At 41.7% G+C, this 23,924-nt stretch overlaps 1 protein-coding gene and 1 long non-coding RNA gene across 2 annotated transcripts in view; one reads left to right on the forward strand and one right to left on the reverse strand.

Moving 5' to 3' along the window:
* The first annotated feature begins 444 nt into the window (after positions 1-444).
* LOC117503194 lies at positions 445-23,181 on the forward strand. The gene is made up of 3 exons (XR_004558514.1): positions 445-563; positions 16,598-16,601; positions 23,169-23,181. It is a non-coding gene; the product is annotated as an uncharacterized LOC117503194 (long non-coding RNA).
* slc35f1 (solute carrier family 35 member F1) overlaps positions 21,670-23,924 on the reverse strand; it is a 64,737-nt gene continuing 62,482 nt past the window's right edge. The window contains exon 8 of the mRNA XM_034162394.1: positions 21,670-21,912. Coding sequence (XP_034018285.1) covers positions 21,685-21,912 — 228 coding nt within the window. The 3' untranslated portion in view covers positions 21,670-21,684. The remainder of the gene's footprint in view (positions 21,913-23,924) is intronic.

Genomic DNA, 23,924 nt, shown 5'->3' on the forward strand with positions numbered 1-23,924 from the left:
ATATTGTGACATTGATTACAGCTCTTGAAGAAAGAATCAAATTTCTATGATATATACTGAAATAGTACGAACTGTTCATAATTTGTTGCTTATTCATAATGGCAGGGACTATAATACATGTTATACATGTTGTCAGTGTCACATAAGTCAGGAGAATAAATATCTTTTGTTGTGTAAACATCACTTTTTTAATTAAATCATCAACCCCTGAAGAAATTTATTAAAATAATATTGCCCAATTGAATCTTCAATTTCAATCAGTCAATTTCAATATTTTTCAATAGAGAAGCTGCTTGGTCAAAGGCTTTGCCTTCATCATATTAGCTAGTTAAGCCTTTTTGTGAACTTTTCTAAAATGAAGACTATTTCCCAAGGACCACCACTGGTGCCGCGCCCTGCGTATGCGCCGCTTGAATGCTCTCCGTCTCGCTGTTATGTCATCATCAACAGGATGGCTGAAATGGTGTACAGGAACATTTCAGGAACAACGCATCCATGCCAATGAGGAGAGGGGAACAGCGGAAAATACAGTAAGCAGTGAAACAAGCAGTAACTGTATTTTTGTTTGCTTACTCGAGAGCTGCTAACAAGCTAATTAGCAATGAGTAATATTTTTGAAGCGGCGTGGCTGCCATATTACCATTCTCTTGAAACCACTCCCTGGCGATTTTGCTGCAAAGTGCCTGCACGTGCAGCTATAAACTGCACAAATCGCCAGTTCAAAGGCTGTGGACAAAGGATGTAGAGTTTGTAGTGAAATCTTTTGGAGAACAACACATAAAATGTGGCTTTTCCTGTTGCTCAATTCAGTAAGATTCTGTGATTAATGGTAAATGCTTTTCCAATTAATTGAGTCCATGAATGTTTCATATTTTGAGGAAGGAATGTAGTGCATTATTTAAGCAGCAAAATTTTATGAGTGTACAAAATTTACAAGCTAAGACGCATAATGAAGCAAATCAAGATAACTTGATTATTTCTGGTACCTATATATATATATATATATATATATATATATATATATATATATATATATATATATATATATATATATATATATATATATATATATATATATATATATATATATGTATATGTAGTTATGGCTCTGGGCCTTGTGGGCTGGGTATTTGGTTGTGTTTGTTTCTGCCCTCTTCTTTGTCTGCAGGGTGCTCATTTCCGGAAGACGCACTATAAAACTCCGCCTGTTCTTCTGCTTATGTCTCCCTCTCTGCTGCCTCGGGTCCTGATGTGCTGCTGCCAGGCTCCGGGTCCTTTGACATGCACTTTTGTGTTTGTTTTTTAATTTCACATACCATACATCTTCTCACACATACACGCACAATACATCCAAACACCTGCCTTCACCACTGACACTGACACTCACACCTCATCTTTGTTTTTGTTAAATAAATTCTTATTTTGTGCACGCTACTCCAGTATGGTCTCCATTGTTTTATGGCTTTGAGCCGGTCATAACAATATATATATAGCTGGGGTACCCGGCATTGCCCGGTTAACCTGTTTTAGACATAAGCCAAATGGCAATCATTTTAATCAAAACAATTGCCCAACATTTGTTTTTGTAATGCTGATGTCTTACAAATGTAATATTTAATGGGCTAAAGTTTGTCCAGCAGAACTATAATCAATCAATCAATCAATTTTATTTATATAGCGCCAAATCACAACAAACAGTTGCCCCAAGGCGCTTTATATTGTAAGGCAAGGCCATACAATAATTACGCAAAAACCCCAACGGTCAAAACGACCCCCTGTGAGCAAGCACTTGGCGACAGTGGGAAGGAAAAACTCCCTTTTAACAGAAAGAGGTATAAGAGGTCAACTCCCCAAACTAAGTGGAAATACTTGGTTAAAAGACAAACACATTTGAAGTCCTTCATGCAAACTTTGTTTTGCAATCAAATTTATAACAAAATTACACACAAAAGATAGGTAACAGTAAATGTAAATATCAATGAATCATAATTGAGGTAGTGGTGTATTTCACTGTTTTTACATTGAAATTTTACAAACATAAAATGGATTCAAATAGCAAATGTAAATATTAGAATGGAGATATATTTCTTCATGAAATTCACTTAGTGTTTTCTGACCATTAGTTTCGAAGAGCCTCTTGATAGACAATGTTCCTTGTCATGCCACCTGGCGAGTGGATGTACAGCTGTTCTGGATTACCAACCCTGGAGCACCTGACATACAACTGGCCATGGGAGAACATAGGCGCTGCCAGATTCAGTCCAACCACCTTAAGGGACTGTCCCTGAGCCTTGTTGATGGACAATGCAAAGCTGGATTTGACTGGGAACTACAGACACCTGAACTCAAATGGCATGTCTGATGGGAAAAGTGGAATCCATGGTATAAAGACATCTTCTCCCCTGGCCTTGCCTGTTATTACTGTGGCCTCCAGGACTCTTGGCATCAACTTCTTAACTGTGAGTCACGTTCCATTGCAGAGCTTGGGTGGGTCGAGATTCCGCAGGAGCGTGACTGAGGCACCAACTTTGAGCACCAAGCTGTGTGGTGGGAGGCCCACCTCATCTGGATCAGGCACTGTGTCAATTGACATATAGCTGGAGGCCTGTCCTGGAAGCTGGGTCAGAAGCTTAGCATTGACGTCACCACTGCCAAGTTCTTTGGAGCAAGGATAGCACACCCGCTCAGCCAGTTGTGGTTCTGGTAGTTACAGTGGAGGTTTGGAAAGACTTTGGCCACCAACTCACATATGTTATGAACAGTGTGACCAAAGGGCAGCTTTGACCTGGTCATCCAGAGTGTCAGGTTCAATAACCATAAAAGATCATCAATCATCATCAATTTTATTTAAATAGCGCCAAATCATAACAAACAGTTGCCCCAAGGCACTTTATATTGTAAGGCAAGGCCATACAATAATTACGTAAAAACCCCAACGGTCAAAATGACCCCTGTGAGCAAGCACTTGGCGACAGTGGGAAGGAAAAACTCCCTTTTAACAGGAAGAAACCTCCAGCAGAACCAGGCTCAGGGAGGGGCAGTCTTCTGCTGGGACTGGTTGGGGCTGAGGGAGAGAACCAAGTAAAAGACATGCTGTGGAGGGGAGCAGAGATCAATCACTAATGATTAAATGCAGAGTGGTGCATACAGAGCAAAAAGAGAAAAACACTCAGTGCATCATGGGAACCCCCCAGCAGTCTAAGTCTATAACAGCATAACTAAGGGATGGTTCAGGGTCACCTGATCCAGCCCTAACTATAAGCTTTAGCAAATTGGGAGCTGGTTCCACAGGAGAGGAGCCTGAAAGCTGAAGGCTCTGCCTCCCATTCTACTCTTACAAACCCTAGGAACTACAAGTAAGCCTGCAGTCTGAGAGCAAAGCGCTCTATTGGGGTGATATGGTACTATGAGGTCCCTAAGATAAGATGGGACCTGATTATTCAAAACCTTATAAGTAAGAAGAAGAATTTGAAATTCTATTCTAGAATTAACAGGAAGCCAATGAAGAGAGGCCAATATGGGTGAGATATGCTCTCTCCTTCTAGTCCCCGTTAGTACTCTAGTTGCAGCATTTTGAATTAACTGAAGGCTTTTCAGGGAACTTTTAGGACAACCTGATAATAATGAATTACAATAGTCCAGCCTAGAGGAAATAAATGCATGAATTAGTTTTTCAGCATCACTCTGAGACAAGTACTTTCTAATTTTAGAGATATTGCGTAAATGCAAAAAAGCAGTCCTACATATTTGTTTAATATGCGCTTTGAATGACATATCCTGATCAAAAATGACTCCAAGATTTCTCACAGTATTACTAGAGGTCAGAGTAATGCCATCCAGAGTAAGGATCTGGTTAGACACCATGTTTCTAAGATTTGTGGGGCCAAGTACAATAACTTCAGTTTTATCTGAGTTTAAAAGCAGGAAATTAGAGGTCATCCATGTCTTTATGTCTGTAAGACAATCCTGCAGTTTAGCTAATTGGTGTGTGTCCTCTGGCTTCATGGATAGATAAAGCTGGGTATCATCTGCGTAACAATGAAAATTTAAGCAATGCCGTCTAATAATACTGCCTAAGGGAAACATGTATAAAGTGAATAAGATTGGTCCTAGCACAGAACCTTGTGGAACTCCATAATTAACCTTAGTCTGTGAAGAAGATTCCCCATTTACATGAACAAATTGTAATCTATTAGATAAATATGATTCAAACCACCGCAGCGCAGTGCCTTTAATACCTATGGCATGCTCTAATCTCTGTAATAAAATTTTATGGTCAACAGTATCAAAAGCAGCACTGAGGTCTAACAGAACAAGCACAGAGATGAGTCCACTGTCTGAGGCCATTAGAAGATCATTTGTAACCTTCACTAATGCTGTTTCTGTACTATGATGAATTCTAAAACCTGACTGAAACTCTTCAAATAGACCATTCCTCTGCAGATGATCAGTTAGCTGTTTTACAACTACCCTTTCAAGAATTTCTCAGAGAAAAGGAAGGTTGGAGATTGGCCTATAATTAGCTAAGATAGCTGGGTCAAGTGATGGCTTTTTAAGTAATGGTTTAATTACTGCCACCTTAAAAGCCTGTGGTACATGGCCAACTAATAAAGATAGATTGATCATATTTAAGATCGAAGCATTAATTAATGGTAGGGCTTCCTTGAGCAGCCTGGTAGGAATGGGGTCTAATAGACATGTTGATGGTTTGGAGGAAGTAACTAATGAAAATAACTCAGACAGAACAATCGGAGAGAAAGAGTCTAACCAAATACCAGCATCACTGAAAGCAGCCAAAGATAACGATACGTCTTTGGGATGGTTATGAGTAATTTTTTCTCTAATAGTTAAAATTTTATTAGCAAAGAAAGTCATGAAGTCATTACTAGTTAAAGTTAAAGGAATACTCGGTTCAATAGAGCTCTGACTCTTTGTCAGCCTGGCTACAGTGCTGAAAAGAAACCTGGGGTTGTTCTTATTTTCTTCAATTAGTGATGAGTAGTAAGATGTCCTAGCTTTACGGAGGGCTTTTTTTATAGAGAAACAGACTCTTTTTCCAGGCTAAGTGAAGATCTTCTAAATTAGTGAGACGCCATTTCCTCTCCAACTTACAGGTTATCTGCTTTAAGCTGCGAGTTTGTGAGTTATACCATGGAGTCAGGCACTTCTGATTTAAGGCTCTCTTTTTCAGAGGAGCTACAGCATCCAAAGTTGTCTTCAATGAGGATGTAAAACTATTGACGAGATACTCTATCTCACTTACAGAGTTTAGGTAGCTACTCTGCCCTGTGTTGGTATATGGCATTAGAGAACATAAAGAAGGAATCATATCCTTAAACCTAGTTACAGCGCTTTCTGGAAGACTTCTAGTGTAATGAAACTTATTCCCCACTGCTGGGTAGTCCATCACAGTAAATGTAAATGTTATTAAGAAATGATCAGACAGAAGGGAGTTTTCAGGGAATACTGTTAAGTCTTCAATTTCCATACCATAAGTCAGAACAAGATCTAAGATATGATTAAAGTGGTGGGTGGACTCATTTACATTTTGAGCAAAGCCAATTGAGTCTAATAATAGATTAAATGCAGTGTTGAGGCTGTCATTCTCAGCATCTGTGTGGATGTTAAAATCACCCACTATAATTATCTTATCTGAGCTAAGCACTAAGTCAGACAAAAGTTCTGAAAATTCACAGAGAAACTCACAGTAACGACCAGGTGGACGATAGATAACAACAAATAAAACTGGTTTTTGGGACTTCCAATTTGGATGGACAAGACTAAGAGTCAAGCTTTCAGATGAATTAAAGCTCTGTCTGGGTTTTTGATTAATTAATAAGCTGGAATGGAAGATTGCTGCTAATCCTCCGCCTCGGCCTGTGCTACGAGCGTTCTGGCAGTTAGTGTGACTCGGGGGTGTTGACTCATTTAAACTAACATATTCATCCTGCTGTAACCAGGTTTCTGTAAGGCAGAATAAATCAATATGTTGATCAATTATTATATCATTTACTAACAGGGACTTAGAAGAGAGAGACCTAATGTTTAATAGACCACATTTAACTGTTTTAGTCTGTGGTGCAGTTGAAGGTGCTATATTATTTTTTGTTTTTGAATTTTTATGCTTAAATAGATTTTTACTGGTTATTGGTGGTCTGGGAGCAGGCACCGTCTCTACGGGGATGGGGTAATGAGGGGATGGCAGGGGGAGAGAAGCTGCAGAGAGGTGTGTAAGACTACAACTCTGCTTCCTGGTCCCAACCCTGGATAGTCACGGTTTGGAGGATTTAAGAAAATTGGCCAGATTTCTAGAAATGAGAGCTGCTCCATCCAAAGTGGGATGGATGCCGTCTCTCCTAACAAGACCAGGTTTTCCCCAGAAGCTTTGCCAATTATCTATGAAGCCCACCTCCATAAATAGATAAAGAGAATAGATTAAGGCATTAAATTATTGGTTGCCCTTAATTGTGTCTTTACAAAGTAAAAGATGTCTTACCTTTAACCTTTATGCATCTTGACAGCTTTTTCTGTCTTGTCATAAGTGGTGAAAATACAAAGTTTTCAGACAGCAAATTTTCAAACTGTACTGGGTTGTACACCAAAGGTAATTTATTTTACTGTATCATCTGTCATCTGTCATCAGATGATGACAAGAAGAGGAGGAAGACCAAAAACAGGACACCTTACTTAGTAATGCATTACTCTTTTTTGACCGCTTTTTTCAGTAACGAGTAATCTAATCTTGTCCATAAACTTGTTCTTGTAAGTTGTACAGAGAGACACTCACTCACTCACGCACTCACTCACTCATCTTTGACCGCTTACTCTTATTAAGGGTCACAAGGGGGCTGGAGCCAATCCCAGCAATCATAGAGCGTGAGGTGGGTTCACGCTGGACAGGATGCCAGTCTGTCACAGAGCCAGATATAGACAAACAAACACATTCACACCTACGGACAATTTAAAGTGTCCAATTCACCTAACCTACATGTCGCACCCAGTCGGAAGCCAAACGAACACAGGGAGAACATGCAAACTCCACACAGAAAGGCCACCCGGTGGGAATCAATCTTATGATGTTCTTGCTGTGAGGCAACAGTGCTAACCACTAATCCACCATGCTGCTATGAGTGCTCGGCCCTCATATACTGGTGTTGTCTATCTGACTGGACTATAGACGATGTCACTCGTGTCTATGGTGCAGGAAGGACATCACGGCCACACAGGAGCTGCTCTCAGCCTGGTTCACTTTTTTTTCCCCACTGGTGTAAAAACCAGCAGTGCAGTCATTAGTGCTGTTCAATGCAACTGCAACAGGCACACATCTGTATAATGCAGACAAAAGATCACCATCTGTAACATGTGAATCACGGCTGCACACGAGGCATCAGACACATGCTAAGCTAGTTAGCATTAGCTCGGCTCAGACACAAAGTGTAGCTCGTCAATAAAGTAACTATTTCTACGTTAAATTCCACTTGTATTTATAGTCAACATGCATGTAACAGAAGCTTCCTAGAACAACTTTAAAGAATTTAAATATTAAACATCGATCTGAGCATTACACACACACACACACACACACACACACACACACACACACACACACACACACACACACACACACACACACACACACACCTACCATCAGCTCAGGAGAGATTTCCTTTGCTGAGGTCAAATGGCAAACAGCCCAGAGCCCTGCAGCTGCAGTTGCGCGGTTTAACCACCAGATGGCGAATACAAAACATATAGAAAAACATTCACATCAATTTTGTAGAAATTCAGCAGAGGTCATTTCTAACTCTGTTACACTTACAGAGAAACATTTAAGTGTAAATACCCTGGAAAAGGAAAGTAACCACATGACTGTTATCCCCTGCTGGCAGTGTGTGTTACTACACCATTTACCAAAGCACACAGTTTCAGTGATGTGACAGAGGCCACCAGCAGGGGTCACTGCATGTGGTTGTCAATAGGCCTCACTACCCAGCCAAAGGACACTCTGGCGACTCAGGTCACAGCCCAGGTTTTTGGCCAACTGGTCAGAGCATCCACCTCCCATGCTGGAGACAGGGATTAAAGCAAAAAATAAATAAATCGGACTGAATTTTTTTTTCACGGCCAAATCATAAACTGTTCATCATTGATCTTTTTCTAGAAACCCTTTTGTGATGGCGTCCTAGAGTTTAAGGTAAAACAAGGTGGAGACAGCTAAGAAAAGAGCAAATTGTTGTCCTGCTGTGAACAGATTCTATTGCACTCATGAACTGTTGCTGCTCTTGATTAATGCAGCATCATATTGTAGAAAACTTTAATCTCCACATTATTTAAATACTTCAGGATAAACACAATTTATGGGCACCACTTATCTACAGTAATTACTTCATTCAGTACCAAATACAATCTCAGGCCTGTAGCTAGGATCTGAAATAAGTGAGGTCTTTTTTGGTGAAAGTGGACTGTTGTCAGCAGGGGCTCTGCTCAAAATCTTGGGGTTTTGATGTCGGATTATTTTCTCACCCTGATCCCCCAATTTAGTTGCTTTGCTAAATTTTACATTTATTTAGCTTATATAGCGACAAATCGCAACAAGTCAATCAATCAATAAACATTTATTTATAAAGCGCTTTACAGCACTGACTGGTATCCAAACTGCTTAACATTAAAAACACAAATTCACAAAAATGAAACACATATAGAATAAAATTTTAAAACAGCACATAAAAAACAGAACATGTCACCTCCCCACTAAGTGTTAAAAACGAGTTTAAATAAATAACCCTTTAACTTAGATTTAAAAAGTGCTAGGTCAGGAATAATACGTAACTCAAGAGGTAGGTTGTTCTACAGTCTGGGGCCAGCTACCGCGAAAGCATGATCACCCCAGCGTTTATAGCTTGACCTCAGAACATCTAAGTAAAGCTGGCCAGATGCCCTTAATGTCCTACTGTAAGTGTGCAAAGTTAAAATTTCAGACAAGTAGGGAGGTGCAAGGCCATAAATAGCTTTAAAAACAAACTTTTAAAATTTTAAAATCAATTCTAAAATGAACTGGAAGCCAATGGAGTGAGTGCAGGACGGGCGTAACATGCTCACGTCTAAAAGTGTTTGTTAAAAGACGAGCAGCAGCATTCTGCACCAACTGGAGACGTGCAAGAGACGACTGATTAATGCCTGAATAAAGTGCATTACAATAATCAAGTCTGGAGCTGATGAAAGCATGAAACAAAGCTGCCTCAAGGCACTTCACACAAGTAAAGTCCAACCTTATTGACCCCTTAGAGCAAGAACACAAGTGACAGCCATAAGAAAAAAGTCCCTCTGATGATACTGAGGAAGAAACCTCAAGCAGGCTAGACTCAAAGGGGTGACCCACTGTTTAGGCCATTCTACCAAAAAGGTTTACAATCCAGAACACAACACAACAGCACTTGATGAGAGTCCATACAGGTATCCAGTCCACTGTTAGGGAGGGGGGGCAGAGTCTGTTCTGCATCCATTACAGAACAGAAAAGCTACACTTAAGGTATAATTCACCAGCATTAAGCAACAGGTAAGCTTCACTAACAGACACAGACTTTAAATGGACTGCATTTATATTGCGCTTTTCCATCTGCATCAGACGCTCAAAGCGCTTTACAAATAATGCCTCACATTCACCCCGATGTGAGGGTGCTGCCATATAAGGTACTCACTACACACCGGGAGCAACTAGGGATTAAGGACCTTGCCCAAGGGTTAGGCTTAGTGATTTTCCAGTCAGCCTGGGATTTTGAACCGAGGATCCTTACTCTAACTGAGGATCTTGTGGTCTCAAACCCAACGCATTAACCGCTAGACCATCACCTCCCTTTAGACAAAGCTGAAGCAGAGACCTGCTCTGTTTACTAATAAAATTAATTTACAAGGGTAGGAAGCATAGTAACACACTATGTCAGTATGCTAGCCATACAAAATGGAAAATAAGTGCATCTTAAATCTGGACTTGAAAGTCTCTACAGAATCTGACTGTTTTATTAATGCAGGGAGATCATTCCACAGAACTGGGGCACTATAAGAGAAAGCTCCGTGACCCACAGACTTTTTATTCACCCTAGGAAACCAAAACACCCCTGCACCCTGAGAACGCCGAGCCCAGGCAGGTATGTAGGGCTTGACTAGATCAGCTAAATAGGGAGGTGCTGTCTGTGAACAATGGTGGAGTCTGTGAACAATTTTATAGGTTAGTAGCAGAACCTTAAAATCTGATCTCCCAGAGACAGGAAGCTAGTGAAGAGATCCCTTAGCAAAAAGAAGTTTATTCAAGTGTACTATGAGTATACTTATTTTTTACTAAAATTGAGGAAGTGTACTTGAAGGTGACTTTTTATAAACTATATTTTACATACTTAAGAATAGTATAGTGAAGTACAGTGGTGGGCACAGATAACCAAAAAATTAACTTCGATAACAGATAATCAGATAACTGAAAAGTTATCTTTGATAAAGATAAAATGTTAAACCACCCAAAAATGTATCAGAAGTTACAGACAACCGATAAATTCAAGTATTGTCTCTGGTACCTTTGCAACTACTAACAACCTGAATTTGAGTTTTAACACCACAATCACTTCTGGTAGCATCAAAAGCGACAACAGACCCAAACAATGAGCCCACACTTCTGTCTTTGAACATCTTGCTTCCTGCTGGAAGCTTTTGTTTACTACATGGCTTCCAGCACAGAAGCAAGCTGAGCGGAGCCACAAAGCCCAGCTCTCTACCTAATCACAACGCTCTGGTCAGGCGGAGGTCTTGGAAAATAAAGCAATGATGAGTTAAGGTTTGGTGTATAAATAAAATTAATACTGATAGAATAACTCCATTAATGTCAATTCTGTCATTTGTACAAAGTTAAAATATAACATATATCTTTTAATGTTGAATAATGCACTAATTCTGAAGTTTTGTAACAAGCACAGACAGATCGCAAAGGATTTTGGGTAAAATGTGCCTCTGCTAACCAATGATTGGTTGAGTCATTCATTATGTAAACCAACACAATGTGACGTGTGTCGTGTGTTGGTGTTTACAGATAAATGTGCTTTTGTAAAATATTCCATTTTTTATTTGTAAAAACAGGCATTTATGGAGCCCTGGAAGTGTCATCGCAAAATGTTTTGCATGTGGAGAGAATGTGCGCTCATTTTATTATATTGTGTGCATGTTCAAATCAAATCAAATCAACTTTATTTATAAAGCACTTTAAAAAAAAAAACAGCTGCAGCTGAAACAAAGTGCTGTACACAAGGGGACATATAAAAGGTAACAAACCACAAAGTACAAATAAAAAAAACAAGCCCCCCCCCCAAAAAAAATTTAACTAAAACAAGTCAAATCAGTTAAAACAACCAAAACAGATCAAGATCTCATTCCGGGTTAAAAGCCAGTGCATAAAAGTGGGTTTTAAGATTAGTTTTAAAAACAAAAAGTGAAGAGGCCTGCCTGATGTGGAGCGGTAACTCGTTCCACATCTTTGGAGCCACAACAGAAAAAGCTCGGTCCTCTCTGAGCATACGCTTGCACCTCGGCACCTCCAGGAGGAGCTGATCAGCTGACCGGAGGTGGTGAGCAGGGGCGTAACAATGAAACAGCTCAGAGAGGTAGGGCGGGGCAAGGCCATTTAAAGATTTAAAAACAAATAAAAATCTTAAAATGAATTCTAAAATGCACAGGCAGCCAGTGGAGGGAGGCCAGGATAGGTGTAATGTGCTCCCTCTTACGTGCACCAGTTAGCAGACGGGCAGCAGCATTCTGAACTAGCTGGAGACGTTCAAGGTAGGACTGGCTAATTCCATAATAAAGAGCATTACAGTAATCCAGCCGGGAGGTAATAAAAGCATGGATTGCTGTTTCAAAGTGCTGATGTGCAAGAAAAGGCTTAACCTTAGCAAGCTGCCTTAAGTGAAAGAAACTCGAGCTGACTACTGCACTGATTTGGTGGTCCAGTTTAAAATTGTTGTCCATCTTAAAACCCAAGTTTGTGACAGTAGATTTCGAAAAGGCTGACAAAGGCCCCAGACTGACAGGTGAGGAAGAACAGGAGCTGCTAGGGCCAAAAACAATCACCTCCGTTTTCTTTTCATTAAAATTAAGAAAATTCAATGCCATCCAGGCTTTAACATCCTCAAGACAGGACAAAAGGGGCTGAAGAGAAGAGGCATCATTTTTCTTTAGGGGGACATATAGCTGGCTGTCATCAGCATAGCAGTGGAAGCTAATGCCATGCTTTCTGAGAATGGACCCCAGGGGAAGCAAATACAGGGAGAAGAGTAGGGGTCCAAGAATTGAACCCTGTGGGACCCCATATAAAAGTGGAGCGGAGGAGGACTCACAAACCCCGAGGCCAACGCACATAGTCCTAACAGTTAAGTAGGACCGGAACCAGTCCAGAGCACTACCACCGATGCCCACAAGCTGCTGCAAACGATTTATCAGTATGTTGTGGTCAATTGTATCAAAAGCAGCAGTCAGGTCAAGCAGGACATGAATGACATGGTTACCACTATCATTTGCCATTAAAATGTCATTAAAAACCTTTAAAAGGGCAGTTTCTGTGCTATGCAACATTTTAAAACCAGACTGAAAAACCTCTGAAATGTTATGTTCAACAAGGTAAGTTAAATGTTGTGCATAGACAATTTTCTCCAGGATCTTGGAGACAAATGGCAACTTGGAGATAGGCCTAAAGTTTGATAGTTCAGTGTTGTCGAGGCCAGGCTTCTTCAGTAAAGGCTGAACGACTGCGTGTTTAAAACTAACAGGGACAACACCGGAAGATAGGCTGCTGTTTATAATGGTCAGAACAGACTGCCCTAAGGTAGGAAAAAGTTCTTTAAAAAAGCGGGGGGGGGGGGTGGACCACATCACAAGGGGAACCCGATGGTTTCAAATGAGCCACCACATCCTCTAACTGTGACAGTCGCAGGTTCAAATCTGTTAAAAACCGCAGGGCAGGGAGCAGAGACAGAGGGGTCAAAGTTGGGTGGAGAAATGAGAGCTCTTGCAGAAGCAACCTTGTCAATAAAAAAATCTAGAAAACTGTTACATAAGTCAGTGGATGTTTCCAGACAAACAGGCTGTGGTACATTCAGGACAGAGTCAATTGTTCTGAACAATGCACGGGGGTTCTTGTAATTTTCTGTTACAATGTCAATCAATCAATTCAATCAATCAATTTTTTTATATATAGCGCCAAATCACAACAAACAGTTGCCCCAAGGCGCTTTATATTGTAAGGCAAGGCCATACAATAATTATGTAAAACCCCAACGGTCAAAACGACCCCCTGTGAGCAAGCACTTGGCTACAGTGGGAAGGAAAAACTCCCTTTTAACAGGAAGAAACCTCCAGCAGAACCAGGCTCAGGGAGGGGCAGTCTTCTGCTGGGACTGGTTGGGGCTGAGGGAGAGAACCAGGAAAAAGACATGCTGTGGAGGGGAGCAGAGATCGATCACTAATGATTAAATGCAGAGTGGTGCATACAGAGCAAAAAGAGAAAGAAACAGTGCATCATGGGAACCCCCCAGCAGTCTACGTCTATAGCAGCATAACTAAGGGATGGTTCAGGGTCACCTGATCCAGCCCTAACTATAAGCTTTAGCAAAAAGGAAAGTTTTAAGCCTAATCTTAAAAGTAGAGAGGGTGTCTGTCTCCCTGATCTGAATTGGGAGCTGGTTCCACAGGAGAGGAGCCTGAAAGCTGAAGGCTCTGCCTCCCATTCTACTCTTACAAACCCTAGGAACTACAAGTAAGCCTGCAGTCTGAGAGCGAAGTGCTCTATTGGGGTGATATGGTACTACGAGGTCCCTAAGATAAGATGGACCTGATTATTCAAAACCTTATAAGTAAGAAGAAGAATTTTAAATTCTATTCTAGAATTAACAGGAAGCCAATGAAGAGAGGCCAATATGGGTGAGATATGCTCTCTCCTTCTAGTCCCCGTCAGTACTCTAGCTGCAGCATTTTGAATTAACTGAAGGCTTTTTAGGGAACTTTTAGGACAACCTGATAATAATGAATTACAATAGTCCAGCCTAGAGGAAATAAATGCATGCGCTAATCTCTGTAATAAAATTTTATGGTCAACAGTATCAAAAGCAGCACTGAGGTCTAACAGAACAAGCACAGAGATGAGTCCACTGTCCGAGGCCATAAGAAGATCATTTGTAACCTTCACTAATGCTGTTTCTGTACTATGATGAATTCTAAAACCTGACTGAAACTCTTCAAATAGACCATTCCTCTGCAGATGATCAGTTAGCTGTTTTACAACTACCCTTTCAAGAATTTTTGAGAGAAAAGTAAGGTTGGAGATTGGCCTATAATTAGCTAAGATGGCTGGGTCAAGTGATGGCTTTTTAAGTAATGGTTTAATTACTGCCACCTTAAAAGCTTGTGGTACATAGCCAACTAACAAAGATAGATTGATTGTCCTAAAAGTTCCCTAAAAAGCCTTCAGTTAATTCAAAATGCTGCAGCTAGAGTACTGACGGGGACTAGAAGGAGAGAGCATATCTCACCCATATTGGCCTCTCTTCATTGGCTTCCTGTTAATTCTAGAATAGAATTTAAAATTCTTCTTCTTACTTATAAGGTTTTGAATAATCAGGTCCATCTTATCTTAGGGACCTCGTAGTACCATATCACCCCAATAGAGCACTTCACTCTCAGACTGCAGGCTTACTTGTAGTTCCTAGGGTTTGTAAGAGTAGAATGGGAGGCAGAGCCTTCAGCTTTCAGGCTCCTCTCCTGTGGAACCAGCTCCCAATTCAGATCAGGGAGACAGACACCCTGTCTACTTTTAAGATTAGGCTTAAAACTTTCCTTTTTGCTAAAGCTTATAGTTAGGGCTGGATCAGGTGACCCTGAACCATCCCTTAGTTATGCTGCTATAGACGTAGACTGCTGGGGGGTTCCCATGATGCACTGTTTCTTTCTCTTTTTGCTCTGTATGCACCACTCTGCATTTAATCATTAGTGATCGATCTCTGCTCCCCTCCACAGCATGTCTTTTTCCTGGTTCTCTCCCTCAGCCCCAACCAGTCCCAGCAGAAGACTGCCCCTCCCTGAGCCTGGTTCTGCTGGAGGTTTCTTCCTGTTAAAAGGGAGTTTTTCCTTCCCACTGTAGCCAAGTGCTTGCTCACAGGGGGTCGTTTTGACCGTTGGGGTTTTACATAATTATTGTATGGCCTTGCCTTACAATATAAAGCGCCTTGGGGCAACTGTTTGTTGTGATTTGGCGCTATATAAAAAAATTGATTGATTGAATCCACTGCAAGAAGAAAATCATTAATGTGTATTGTAGTTTAGTTTATGTACTTTAGTTTTCACATTTTCAACTTTTCTTTGCCTTTAACCAAAATTGATATCACAATCTACATGTTTGTTTGATCAGATTACAAACCACAAGAGTCACAATCATTTTCATATTTTTGGCTTCCCTCATCCTAACAGACCTGAGTTTAAAGCTAGAACCCCAAACAGATCCACTAATGCTGAGCTTAGACAGCTTCACATTCCACTTTAGCTATGCAGAAAAGATAAATTAAGAGTTAGTTAAATTATAGTTCTATTATATAGAACTATAGTAAAACGTGGGCCCAGAGTAATACTGATTTAAAATTTTAGTTGTTGAAATTATTATTTATTATTATTATTTTTACAAATACTCTGAAAAATGTCTTCAAAAGTGAGCCTTTAATCAAGAGGTTTTGTGGAGGGCATGTCACCACCCCACCACCCCCTCCCCACAGCGAGGACACTAAGAGAGACACAGAAACTGTTGTGTCTTGGTATTTGCTCTGCTCTGCTCCCCCTCCCTTCCTGTTGTTTCCAGGTGATGTGCCATGGAGCTGATTACCTCCACTGTTTCTCATCACTTGCAGCTGCTTATAAGCCCTGGTTCAGCCTTTCCACCTTCGCCAGTAACTCAGTTGTCACTATATGTGTGAACCTGTTTCCTGTCAGCTCAGTGGGTGGCCACCTGGCTCCAGCCTCTCGACACTACACCTGTTCTGGTCTAGTCTGCGTCTCCTGCCTCTGCGACCTCTTACGCATTCTAAAACAACTCTGTACAGGGCAGTTATCAAGGAGTTCACCAACTGGAGCAGGTGCAACGGGTTGGTATTGAACACCAGCAAAACAAACAAAAAACAAAAAATCAAAAAAATCAATTTTATTTATATAGCGCCAAATCACAACAAACAGTTGCCCCAAGGCGCTTTATATTGTAAGGCAAGGCCATACAATAATTACAGAAAAATCCCAACGGTCAAAACGATCCCCTGTGAGCAAGCACTTGGCGACAGTAGGAAGGAAAATCTCCCTTTTAACAGGAAGAAACCTCCAGCAGAACCAGGCTCAGGGAGGGGCAGTCTTCTGCTGGGACTGGTTGGGGCTGAGGGAGAGAACCAGGAAAAAGACATGCTGTGGAAGAGAGCAGAGATCAATCACTAATGATTAAATGCAGAGTGGTGCATACAGAGCAAAAAGAGAAAGAAACACTCAGTGCATCATTGGAACCCCCCAGCAGTCTAAGTCTATAGCAGCATATAAGGATGGTTCAGGGTCACCTGATCCAGCCCTAACTATAAGCTTTAGCAAAAAGGAAAGTTTTAAGCCTAATCTTAAAAGTAGAGAGGGTGTCTGTCTCCCTGATCTGAATTGGGAGCTGGTTCCACAGGAGAGGAGCCTGAAAGCTGAAGGCTCTGCCTCCCATTCTACTCTTAAAGGAGATGATAGTTGTCTTTGGCAAGAGGAAAGCACAACACCTACCAGTCAGTATAGACAATGTGGGCATTGAGGTGGTCTCCACATACAAGTACCGGTACCTCGGCGTCCACATTGACAATAGATTGGACTGGTCGGTGCAGGTAAATGCAGCGTATAAAAGGGGACAAAGCAGATTGTTCTTCCTCAAAAGACTGAAATCTGTTGATGTTTGTAGCGATATGCTTTTCCTTTTTTATCAATCTGTTGTGGTCAGCGCTCTATTATTTGCTGTTGTGTGTTGGGGGAACAGCCTGTCTGTTAGGGACAGTAACAGACTGGACACATTTGTCAGGAAGAGCGTGTCAGTGATGGGGAGGGAAGCATCTCTGTGGGTGAACTGGTGGAGTGTAGGTTGAGGTGTATTATGAATTCTGTTATTAACAACAAATCTCATCCTCTACACGACACTGTGGTGCTCAGAAAAGCAACCGCAGTGACAGATTCCTCTCCATGAGATGCAGGACTGAGAGGTATAGAAGATCATTTGTCCCGGCCAGCATGAGATTGTTTAACGCTTCTTGTTAATGTAGTTTTACTTCCATGTGTTTTTATATTTGTCTTATTTATTGGTATTTTATTGTATGGATGAATTGTGTATATATGTATGCTCTCGGGCAGATGAATTTCCCCTTATAGGGGATGAATAAAGTATTTATCTATCTATCTATCATTGTTTCCTATAAATTGTATTTTGCCTTTCATCCCAGTGTGACAGACTTCTGCTCACAGGGGCTTCTTTCAGAGACTGTTCGTCAGTGTGGTTGGACAGAGCTGAGACTCACCCGGTGTGAAGGGAGTGCTGAACCCCGCACACCAGCCAGAGAGAGAGACAGCAGCCGGGCAAATAGTTATTTCCCACAGCGACAGAGCACTTTAATCTCTGCGGAGATCGTGAGTTCGTGTCCTAAGGGCAGTGAGTGGGAGGAGACACAACACAGAGCAAGCCAGACCCGGCACCACTAGGGGGCGTTTGGGGGCGACGCCTCCTCACGTCATCAACCCCACCCCCTCGGATGTGAGAGTTATCAAAAAATAAAAATGAAAAAGAAATACTGGAAAATATAGCAAAATATTAGTTATTCAATAATATCACGTATATTCCTGAGTCCAGCGATTATGGCAAGGTGGACGAATTAAAGCATGCTCGATTTATTCAAGCAGTGTCAGAGCTGGAGTTCCTGGGATTCGTCAAGTCCACGAAGCAAAAGGCAGATCATGCAGCACGACTCACGTGGGGAGGGTGTTAATGCTGCATTTACACATAACGACGACAAGTCACGAATGCCACGAAGTACACATTCTTGGCCGCTGATCCCGAATGTGATGATTCACGGCAGAGGTGTCAGGTGTCCTCAGGAACTGCTGCAACCTGTTACCACACGTTATGATTAATGGCACGTGTTGCTGGAGAATTATCAGGAACCATTACGCACGGTCAAGAATAGTGTTCCGTGTTGTTGCGCGCTATTGCGCGTAACAGCGCATCGTTAAGTTCTGTCACATTGTGAACGAGGTGAATTGTCTCCACACACACACCCATATTCATCCAACCGAATTCAGATCGCTCCAGTTTTTCAGAAGAACTTTGTGACTGCATGCGTAGTTGGGCTCTGTGCCATGGAGTGGCGCACATGCCCAATTGCGCTGTGTTTGCGCTTGTGATGGAGGACTGTATGTGGGGTTAATCTACTGTCTCATGTCGTTTCTCAGATCAGTTGGTTTGGTTTTGTGGTATGCAGGAAATCACTTGACCGAGGGTCTATACGTTCAAATAATGATTAAAAAAATACTGTCATAACTCTTTACTCTTAGTCAGTCTCTTACAACGGTGTAGCCTAAATACATGAGCTTTCTAGGAGCGCACCCAATTCATTACGCACGCTCAGAGGCACGTCCAGTGCTGTGCGTACTTTTTTTGGGGGGGGGGGCGTGATAAACTCATCGCCCCTTAATATTTTTTTTCTGGCGCCAGGCTTGGAGCAAGCCGCTACACACACAGAAAAGTCTCCATCACTTTTGGAATTATATGCTCTGCAGGGTGTCTTCAAAAAGTTCTGTTTTGGAGAAATGACAGATTTGTGTGGATAAAAGGATAAAATGTATAATTAGCCCGTTTTCCTTGTGAAAACATGGTGCAAACAGGGTCTCTGCCTTTTTAAAGATGAACACTGATTATCTGAATGAGTTTCAGCTGCCAGCATTTGGTTGATGGAGCAGATGAGCTTCAGCAAGGCAGCAGAACATGACAGAAGCTGTTGACTGGGAATCAAACCCACACTGATATGTTCTGAGCTCAAGTACTAATCCTGCTGACTGACTTGCTCTGTAACCTACAAACCTGTTTGTAATTTGATTTTTGTTTTTTCCCCCCAAGATTTTGAGAAAGTGTTTATACGAAAGTTGCATCTTATCTGTCAGAAAATGATCTTTGTGAGCCTTCAGGCAAAATCAAAAACACGCAAAACACGCAACAGGTAAGTACTAAAATGATTTTGATACACTATGCCAGCAAAAAAAAGCTAGCAGTCTGAAAGTTAGCAGAGCTAAATTTAGCGGAAGCCAATGATCCGCTGATGGTTTTCAAAATTATCTGAAAAGCTAATCTGCTAACAAAAACATTAGTTTTGCTAATTAGCGGTTAGCAGAACTGTGCCCACCACTGGTTTACACATAGGCAGGGCAAGCAATAGTGCACAACAGTGCAGGACAATATTCTTGACCATGTGTAATAGCTTGTGATAATTCGCCAGCAATATGTGCAATTAACTGTAAGGCATGGTAACAGGTCGTAACAGTTCCTGAGGACTCCTGATGCCTCTGCCCTGAATGATCCCATTCGTGATCGACGGGCAAGAATGTATACTTTGTGGCATTTATGAATTGTCGTCATTATGTGTAAACACACCATTAGAGATAAGGTGAGAAGCTCGGTCATCCGTGGGCAGCTCGGAGTAGAGCCGCTGCTCCTTCAAGTTAAAAGGAGCCAGCTGAGGTGGTTCAGGCATCTGGTAAAGATGCCCCCTGGGCGCCTCCCTAGGGAGGTGTTCCAGGCACATCCATCTGGAAGGAGAGACAGAAGAAGGCCCAGGACTAGGTGGAGAGATTATATCTCCACACTAGCCTGGCCAGTCAGAGGTGGTCAATGTAACCCAGTGTCACAGACTGAACAGTCCCCCCTAAAAATTGGTCCACCCCGCCTTCACTGCACATATGTCATTTCGGACCACAGCAGCACGTCTGAGACGTACTCTCTACACCCAAAGCAATCAAATGGATGAATGGGATTATTAACCATCAGATGACAAGGTAAAACCTCTTAAATCATACTAAAGGGGGAGGTGATGGTCAAGGATCCTCAGTTCAAATCCCAGCCTTACCGGAAAATCACTAAGGGTCATTGGCCAAGGTCCTTATTCCTCGAGTTGCTCCCGGTGTGTGAGTACCTTGTATGGCAGCACCCTGACATCGGGGTGAATGTGAGGCATTATTGTAAAGCGCTTTCAGCGTCTGATGCAGATGGAAAAGTGCTAAATAAATGCAGTCCATTTACCATTTAAGTCAGTTTTAAGCAGAAAACGAGGTGCTAATCGGTGAGTCGTTACTAACGCTCTGAAATGACATAGGCGGCACAGCAGCTGCGGCGCTCTGATCTGTCCGCCATCCATTATTATGAAATAATGCTGAATTTATGTGGAAATGATTGTTGTACAAAAGCTTCAGATATCTGTCGCTGAGATGGGTGATGACTGGAGTGCAGTTTAAAGCAGAAACGAGGTGATTATCTGTGAATTGCTGGTGACACTCAGAAATGACCCTGCTGTAATACGAAATGACGCATGCGCAGTGAAGGCAGGACGGACCGATTTTTAGGGGGGACCGTTAGGTCTGCGACAACGGGAAAGGGACGTTTGCGGTCCCCTGCTGGAGCTGTTGCCCCTGCGCCCCGAATGAATGAATGACAGGAAATAAAAGCCATTTTCCACAAAAATACCTTTTAAAAAATGAAACTGATTTCTAAAAAAAAAAGCTGCTTGTTGTTCTGACAAAGATGTTTTTTTTTATTTTAAAAAAACAACACTGCAAGCAACATGATGACATCATCAACAACATCAATGACTGTACACAGAATACCAAAGCCGGTAATGACAGCATTGTCATTAAATCATTTAGAAACAGTAATGATCAAACTGCGGAGTTCAGTCAAGACCAGCTGTTGGTGCAGCACTCAGACATACTGCTTTATTCCGAGTGAAAATACACTCAAACAACGTCTCATTTCAATCAAGTTATCAGGCTGCAGTCAAAAGGGTGGGCCATGTGAGACAGAGAGAGATGGAGAGACATGGAGGAGAGAGAGAGAGAGAGTGTGTGTGTGTGTGGCATCACTGTAAAGTACTTTGTTGTAGAAATTCAGCCAATTTAATTGTGAACCTTTTGAAGACTCTGACGTTGGTGAGATGTCGTCGTCAGATGACCGCTGACCCTTTGACCTCATCGTCCCGGTGCAGGTTTTGTGTTTGGCTGCAGTTCTGTGAACACTATGCGTGTGTTGCCATGGATACAGCTGGACTGACTTGATTTGGTGGATTTAACATGTCACAAAATCACAGTGGAGAAAATAAACACCATCAGTAATCACAACTATCCCCAAAAACAGCAACAAAAATCAACAAAAAGGACAAAATCCGCTTCCAGAACGTGTCCACAGAGCATGTGGTTACAGTGTGGTTTTCTTTTTTGGTTTCACAACATTCTTCAAGTTCTTTTAACATTTTTGGGGACGTGAATCCAGCTGAACTCCTTCAGTGAAACTCCTGCCCACGACAAGGGGCAGAAAACCAGAAGCTGGTCCTGATCAACAAGCTGATCCTCTCAGGCAACATGAAGAGGAGGCTCCTCCCCCTGCTCCTGGTTCACACTGGTGTAGGTGACAGAAGGCTCCAGTGGGCTGAGTCCGGGTGGGTCAGGGGCTGGCAGGCTGCCTGTGCTCCTGAACTGCTTGTAAACTCGGGGGTCTTGGGCCACATAGGTTGATGAGGAAGAGTAAAGAACCAGGCCCAAGATAATGATGAGGAACGAAAGAAGATAAAGAGCCGAGAACTGCGATAGAAACAAAAAAGACATCACCATTTCCACTTCTTGGCTGTCATGATGGGGTTTAGCAGGTCACAGTGTTTCCTCCAATCAGGTTTCATAAGAACAAACTTATTCTATTTCAAACTACAACCCCAATTCCAATGAAGTTGGGACGCTGTGTAAAATGTAAATAAAAACAGAATACAATGGTCCCTCGCTATAACGTGGTTCACCTTTCGCAGCCTTGCAGTTTTGCTGATTTTTTTTAGTCCAATTTGTGTTGTGTTCGCATTGTGTTCTGCGTCCTCATCAAGCAGGCCGGTCGCGGCACCGTGAAGGGAGAGTACGCGCATTGTGTTCTGCGTGTCTGTTTATAAGAATCTTCTCGCCCAGAAGAAAAAAGAGCGCCAGCAACTAACCATAACTGTGTTCTTCACTCGGAAAAAGACACCTGCACCGAGGTGTGACTCAGTGGAAAAAGGTGCGACAGCGGTGTGGCGCCAGGACGAAGAGGCGCGATCAGAAGAACTGTGAAATACTGGTCAGTCACTATTAATAATTTCTTATGTGTCCAACCTCGTAGGTTGATCGAGGATGATTAAAATTAAATTCGTTAGTTCTAAAAGCCATCATAATTATTTGTAGGAAAACATTTTATTTCTCAAAAAAATGTTTGGGCCTGAAAACAGGTTAGTCTTATTTTTCTACTAAGGTTTGAACTTTGAGTGTTTACACATGAGAGAAAAGTGAGAAAATGTTAATGCCTGTTTGAGGAAAGTGTATAAAGTGTGTAGTGAGGGGTTTCACAGCCTTAAAATGTCTATAATAATTGTAAAAAAATAACGCTGTGACTACTTCGCAGATTTTGCTTATTGCAGGCTATTTTTAAAACGTAACTCCCGCGATAAACGAGGGACCACTGTACAATGATTTCAAATCCTTTTCAACCTATATTCAATTGAATACACCACAAACCCAAGATATTTGAATTGATAAACTTTATTGTTTTGTGCAAATATTTGCTCATTTTGAAATGGATGCCTGCAACACGTTTCAAATAAGTTGGGACAGTGGTATGTTTACCACTGTGTTACATCACCTTTCCTTCTAACAACACTCAATAAGCGTTTGGGAACTGAGGACACTAATTGTTGAAGATTTGTAGGTGGAATTCTTTCCCATTCTTGCTTGATGTATGACTTCAGGTGTTCAACAGTCTGGGGTCTCCGCTGTCGTATTTTGCGCTTCATAATGTGCCACGCATTTTCAATGGGCGACAGGTCTCGACTGCAGGCAGGCCAGTCTAGTACCCGCACTCTTTTACTACAAAGTCACGCTGTTGTAACACGTGCAGAATGTGGCTTAGCAGGGACGTCCCTGAAAAAGACGTTGCTTGTGTAACGCCATGGCCTTGACTCACCCTGATTAAATAAAATATATTAATCCTGTCTCAACAACCTGAGTTTTCACTGGAGACAGAGACTGCGTTTCCACCCCAGTTGAGAAATTCCTAAGTCATCTGGAGATCTTCAGATAGGTTTTGGAGGTATCCCCCGATGGTCCAACACTGCTTCCAGAGGAAAACAAAGCTGTAATTCAAAGTTCTTCAAAGGGAAGCCCTCGGCTTTCATCGGTTAAATTTTGGTCATTATGAATTACATGACATTATAATTGCTTCAAGTCAGAGTCTGAGCTTCTCCAGGCCAGGAGAACCCAAACTTTATGATCAAACTAAGGCAGGAACCTCTCAAGACTGCAAAACCTCCCCCATGACAAGATGGGGCCATAAATCTTTGAGTCTTCATGACCAACTACTCTGTTTGTTTGAAGCAAAGGAAAAGACCTTTGGTTTGAAATAAAAATTTAGATCAGTATTTCTTTCATTTATATCTAAAGACATATAATGTTGTTTGCATTTATTATTCAAACAAAGTGCTTTGCATGTAATCATTCCAGTTTATTGACATGTGCTCATTTTTAACTGATGTGTGTTTAAGTGATCTTTTTGCAGTGTCAACATGTTGATGAAGTATTCT

This window comes from Thalassophryne amazonica, chromosome 21 (assembly GCF_902500255.1).
Source record: "Thalassophryne amazonica chromosome 21, fThaAma1.1, whole genome shotgun sequence".
Lineage (NCBI taxonomy): Eukaryota > Metazoa > Chordata > Actinopteri > Batrachoidiformes > Batrachoididae > Thalassophryne > Thalassophryne amazonica.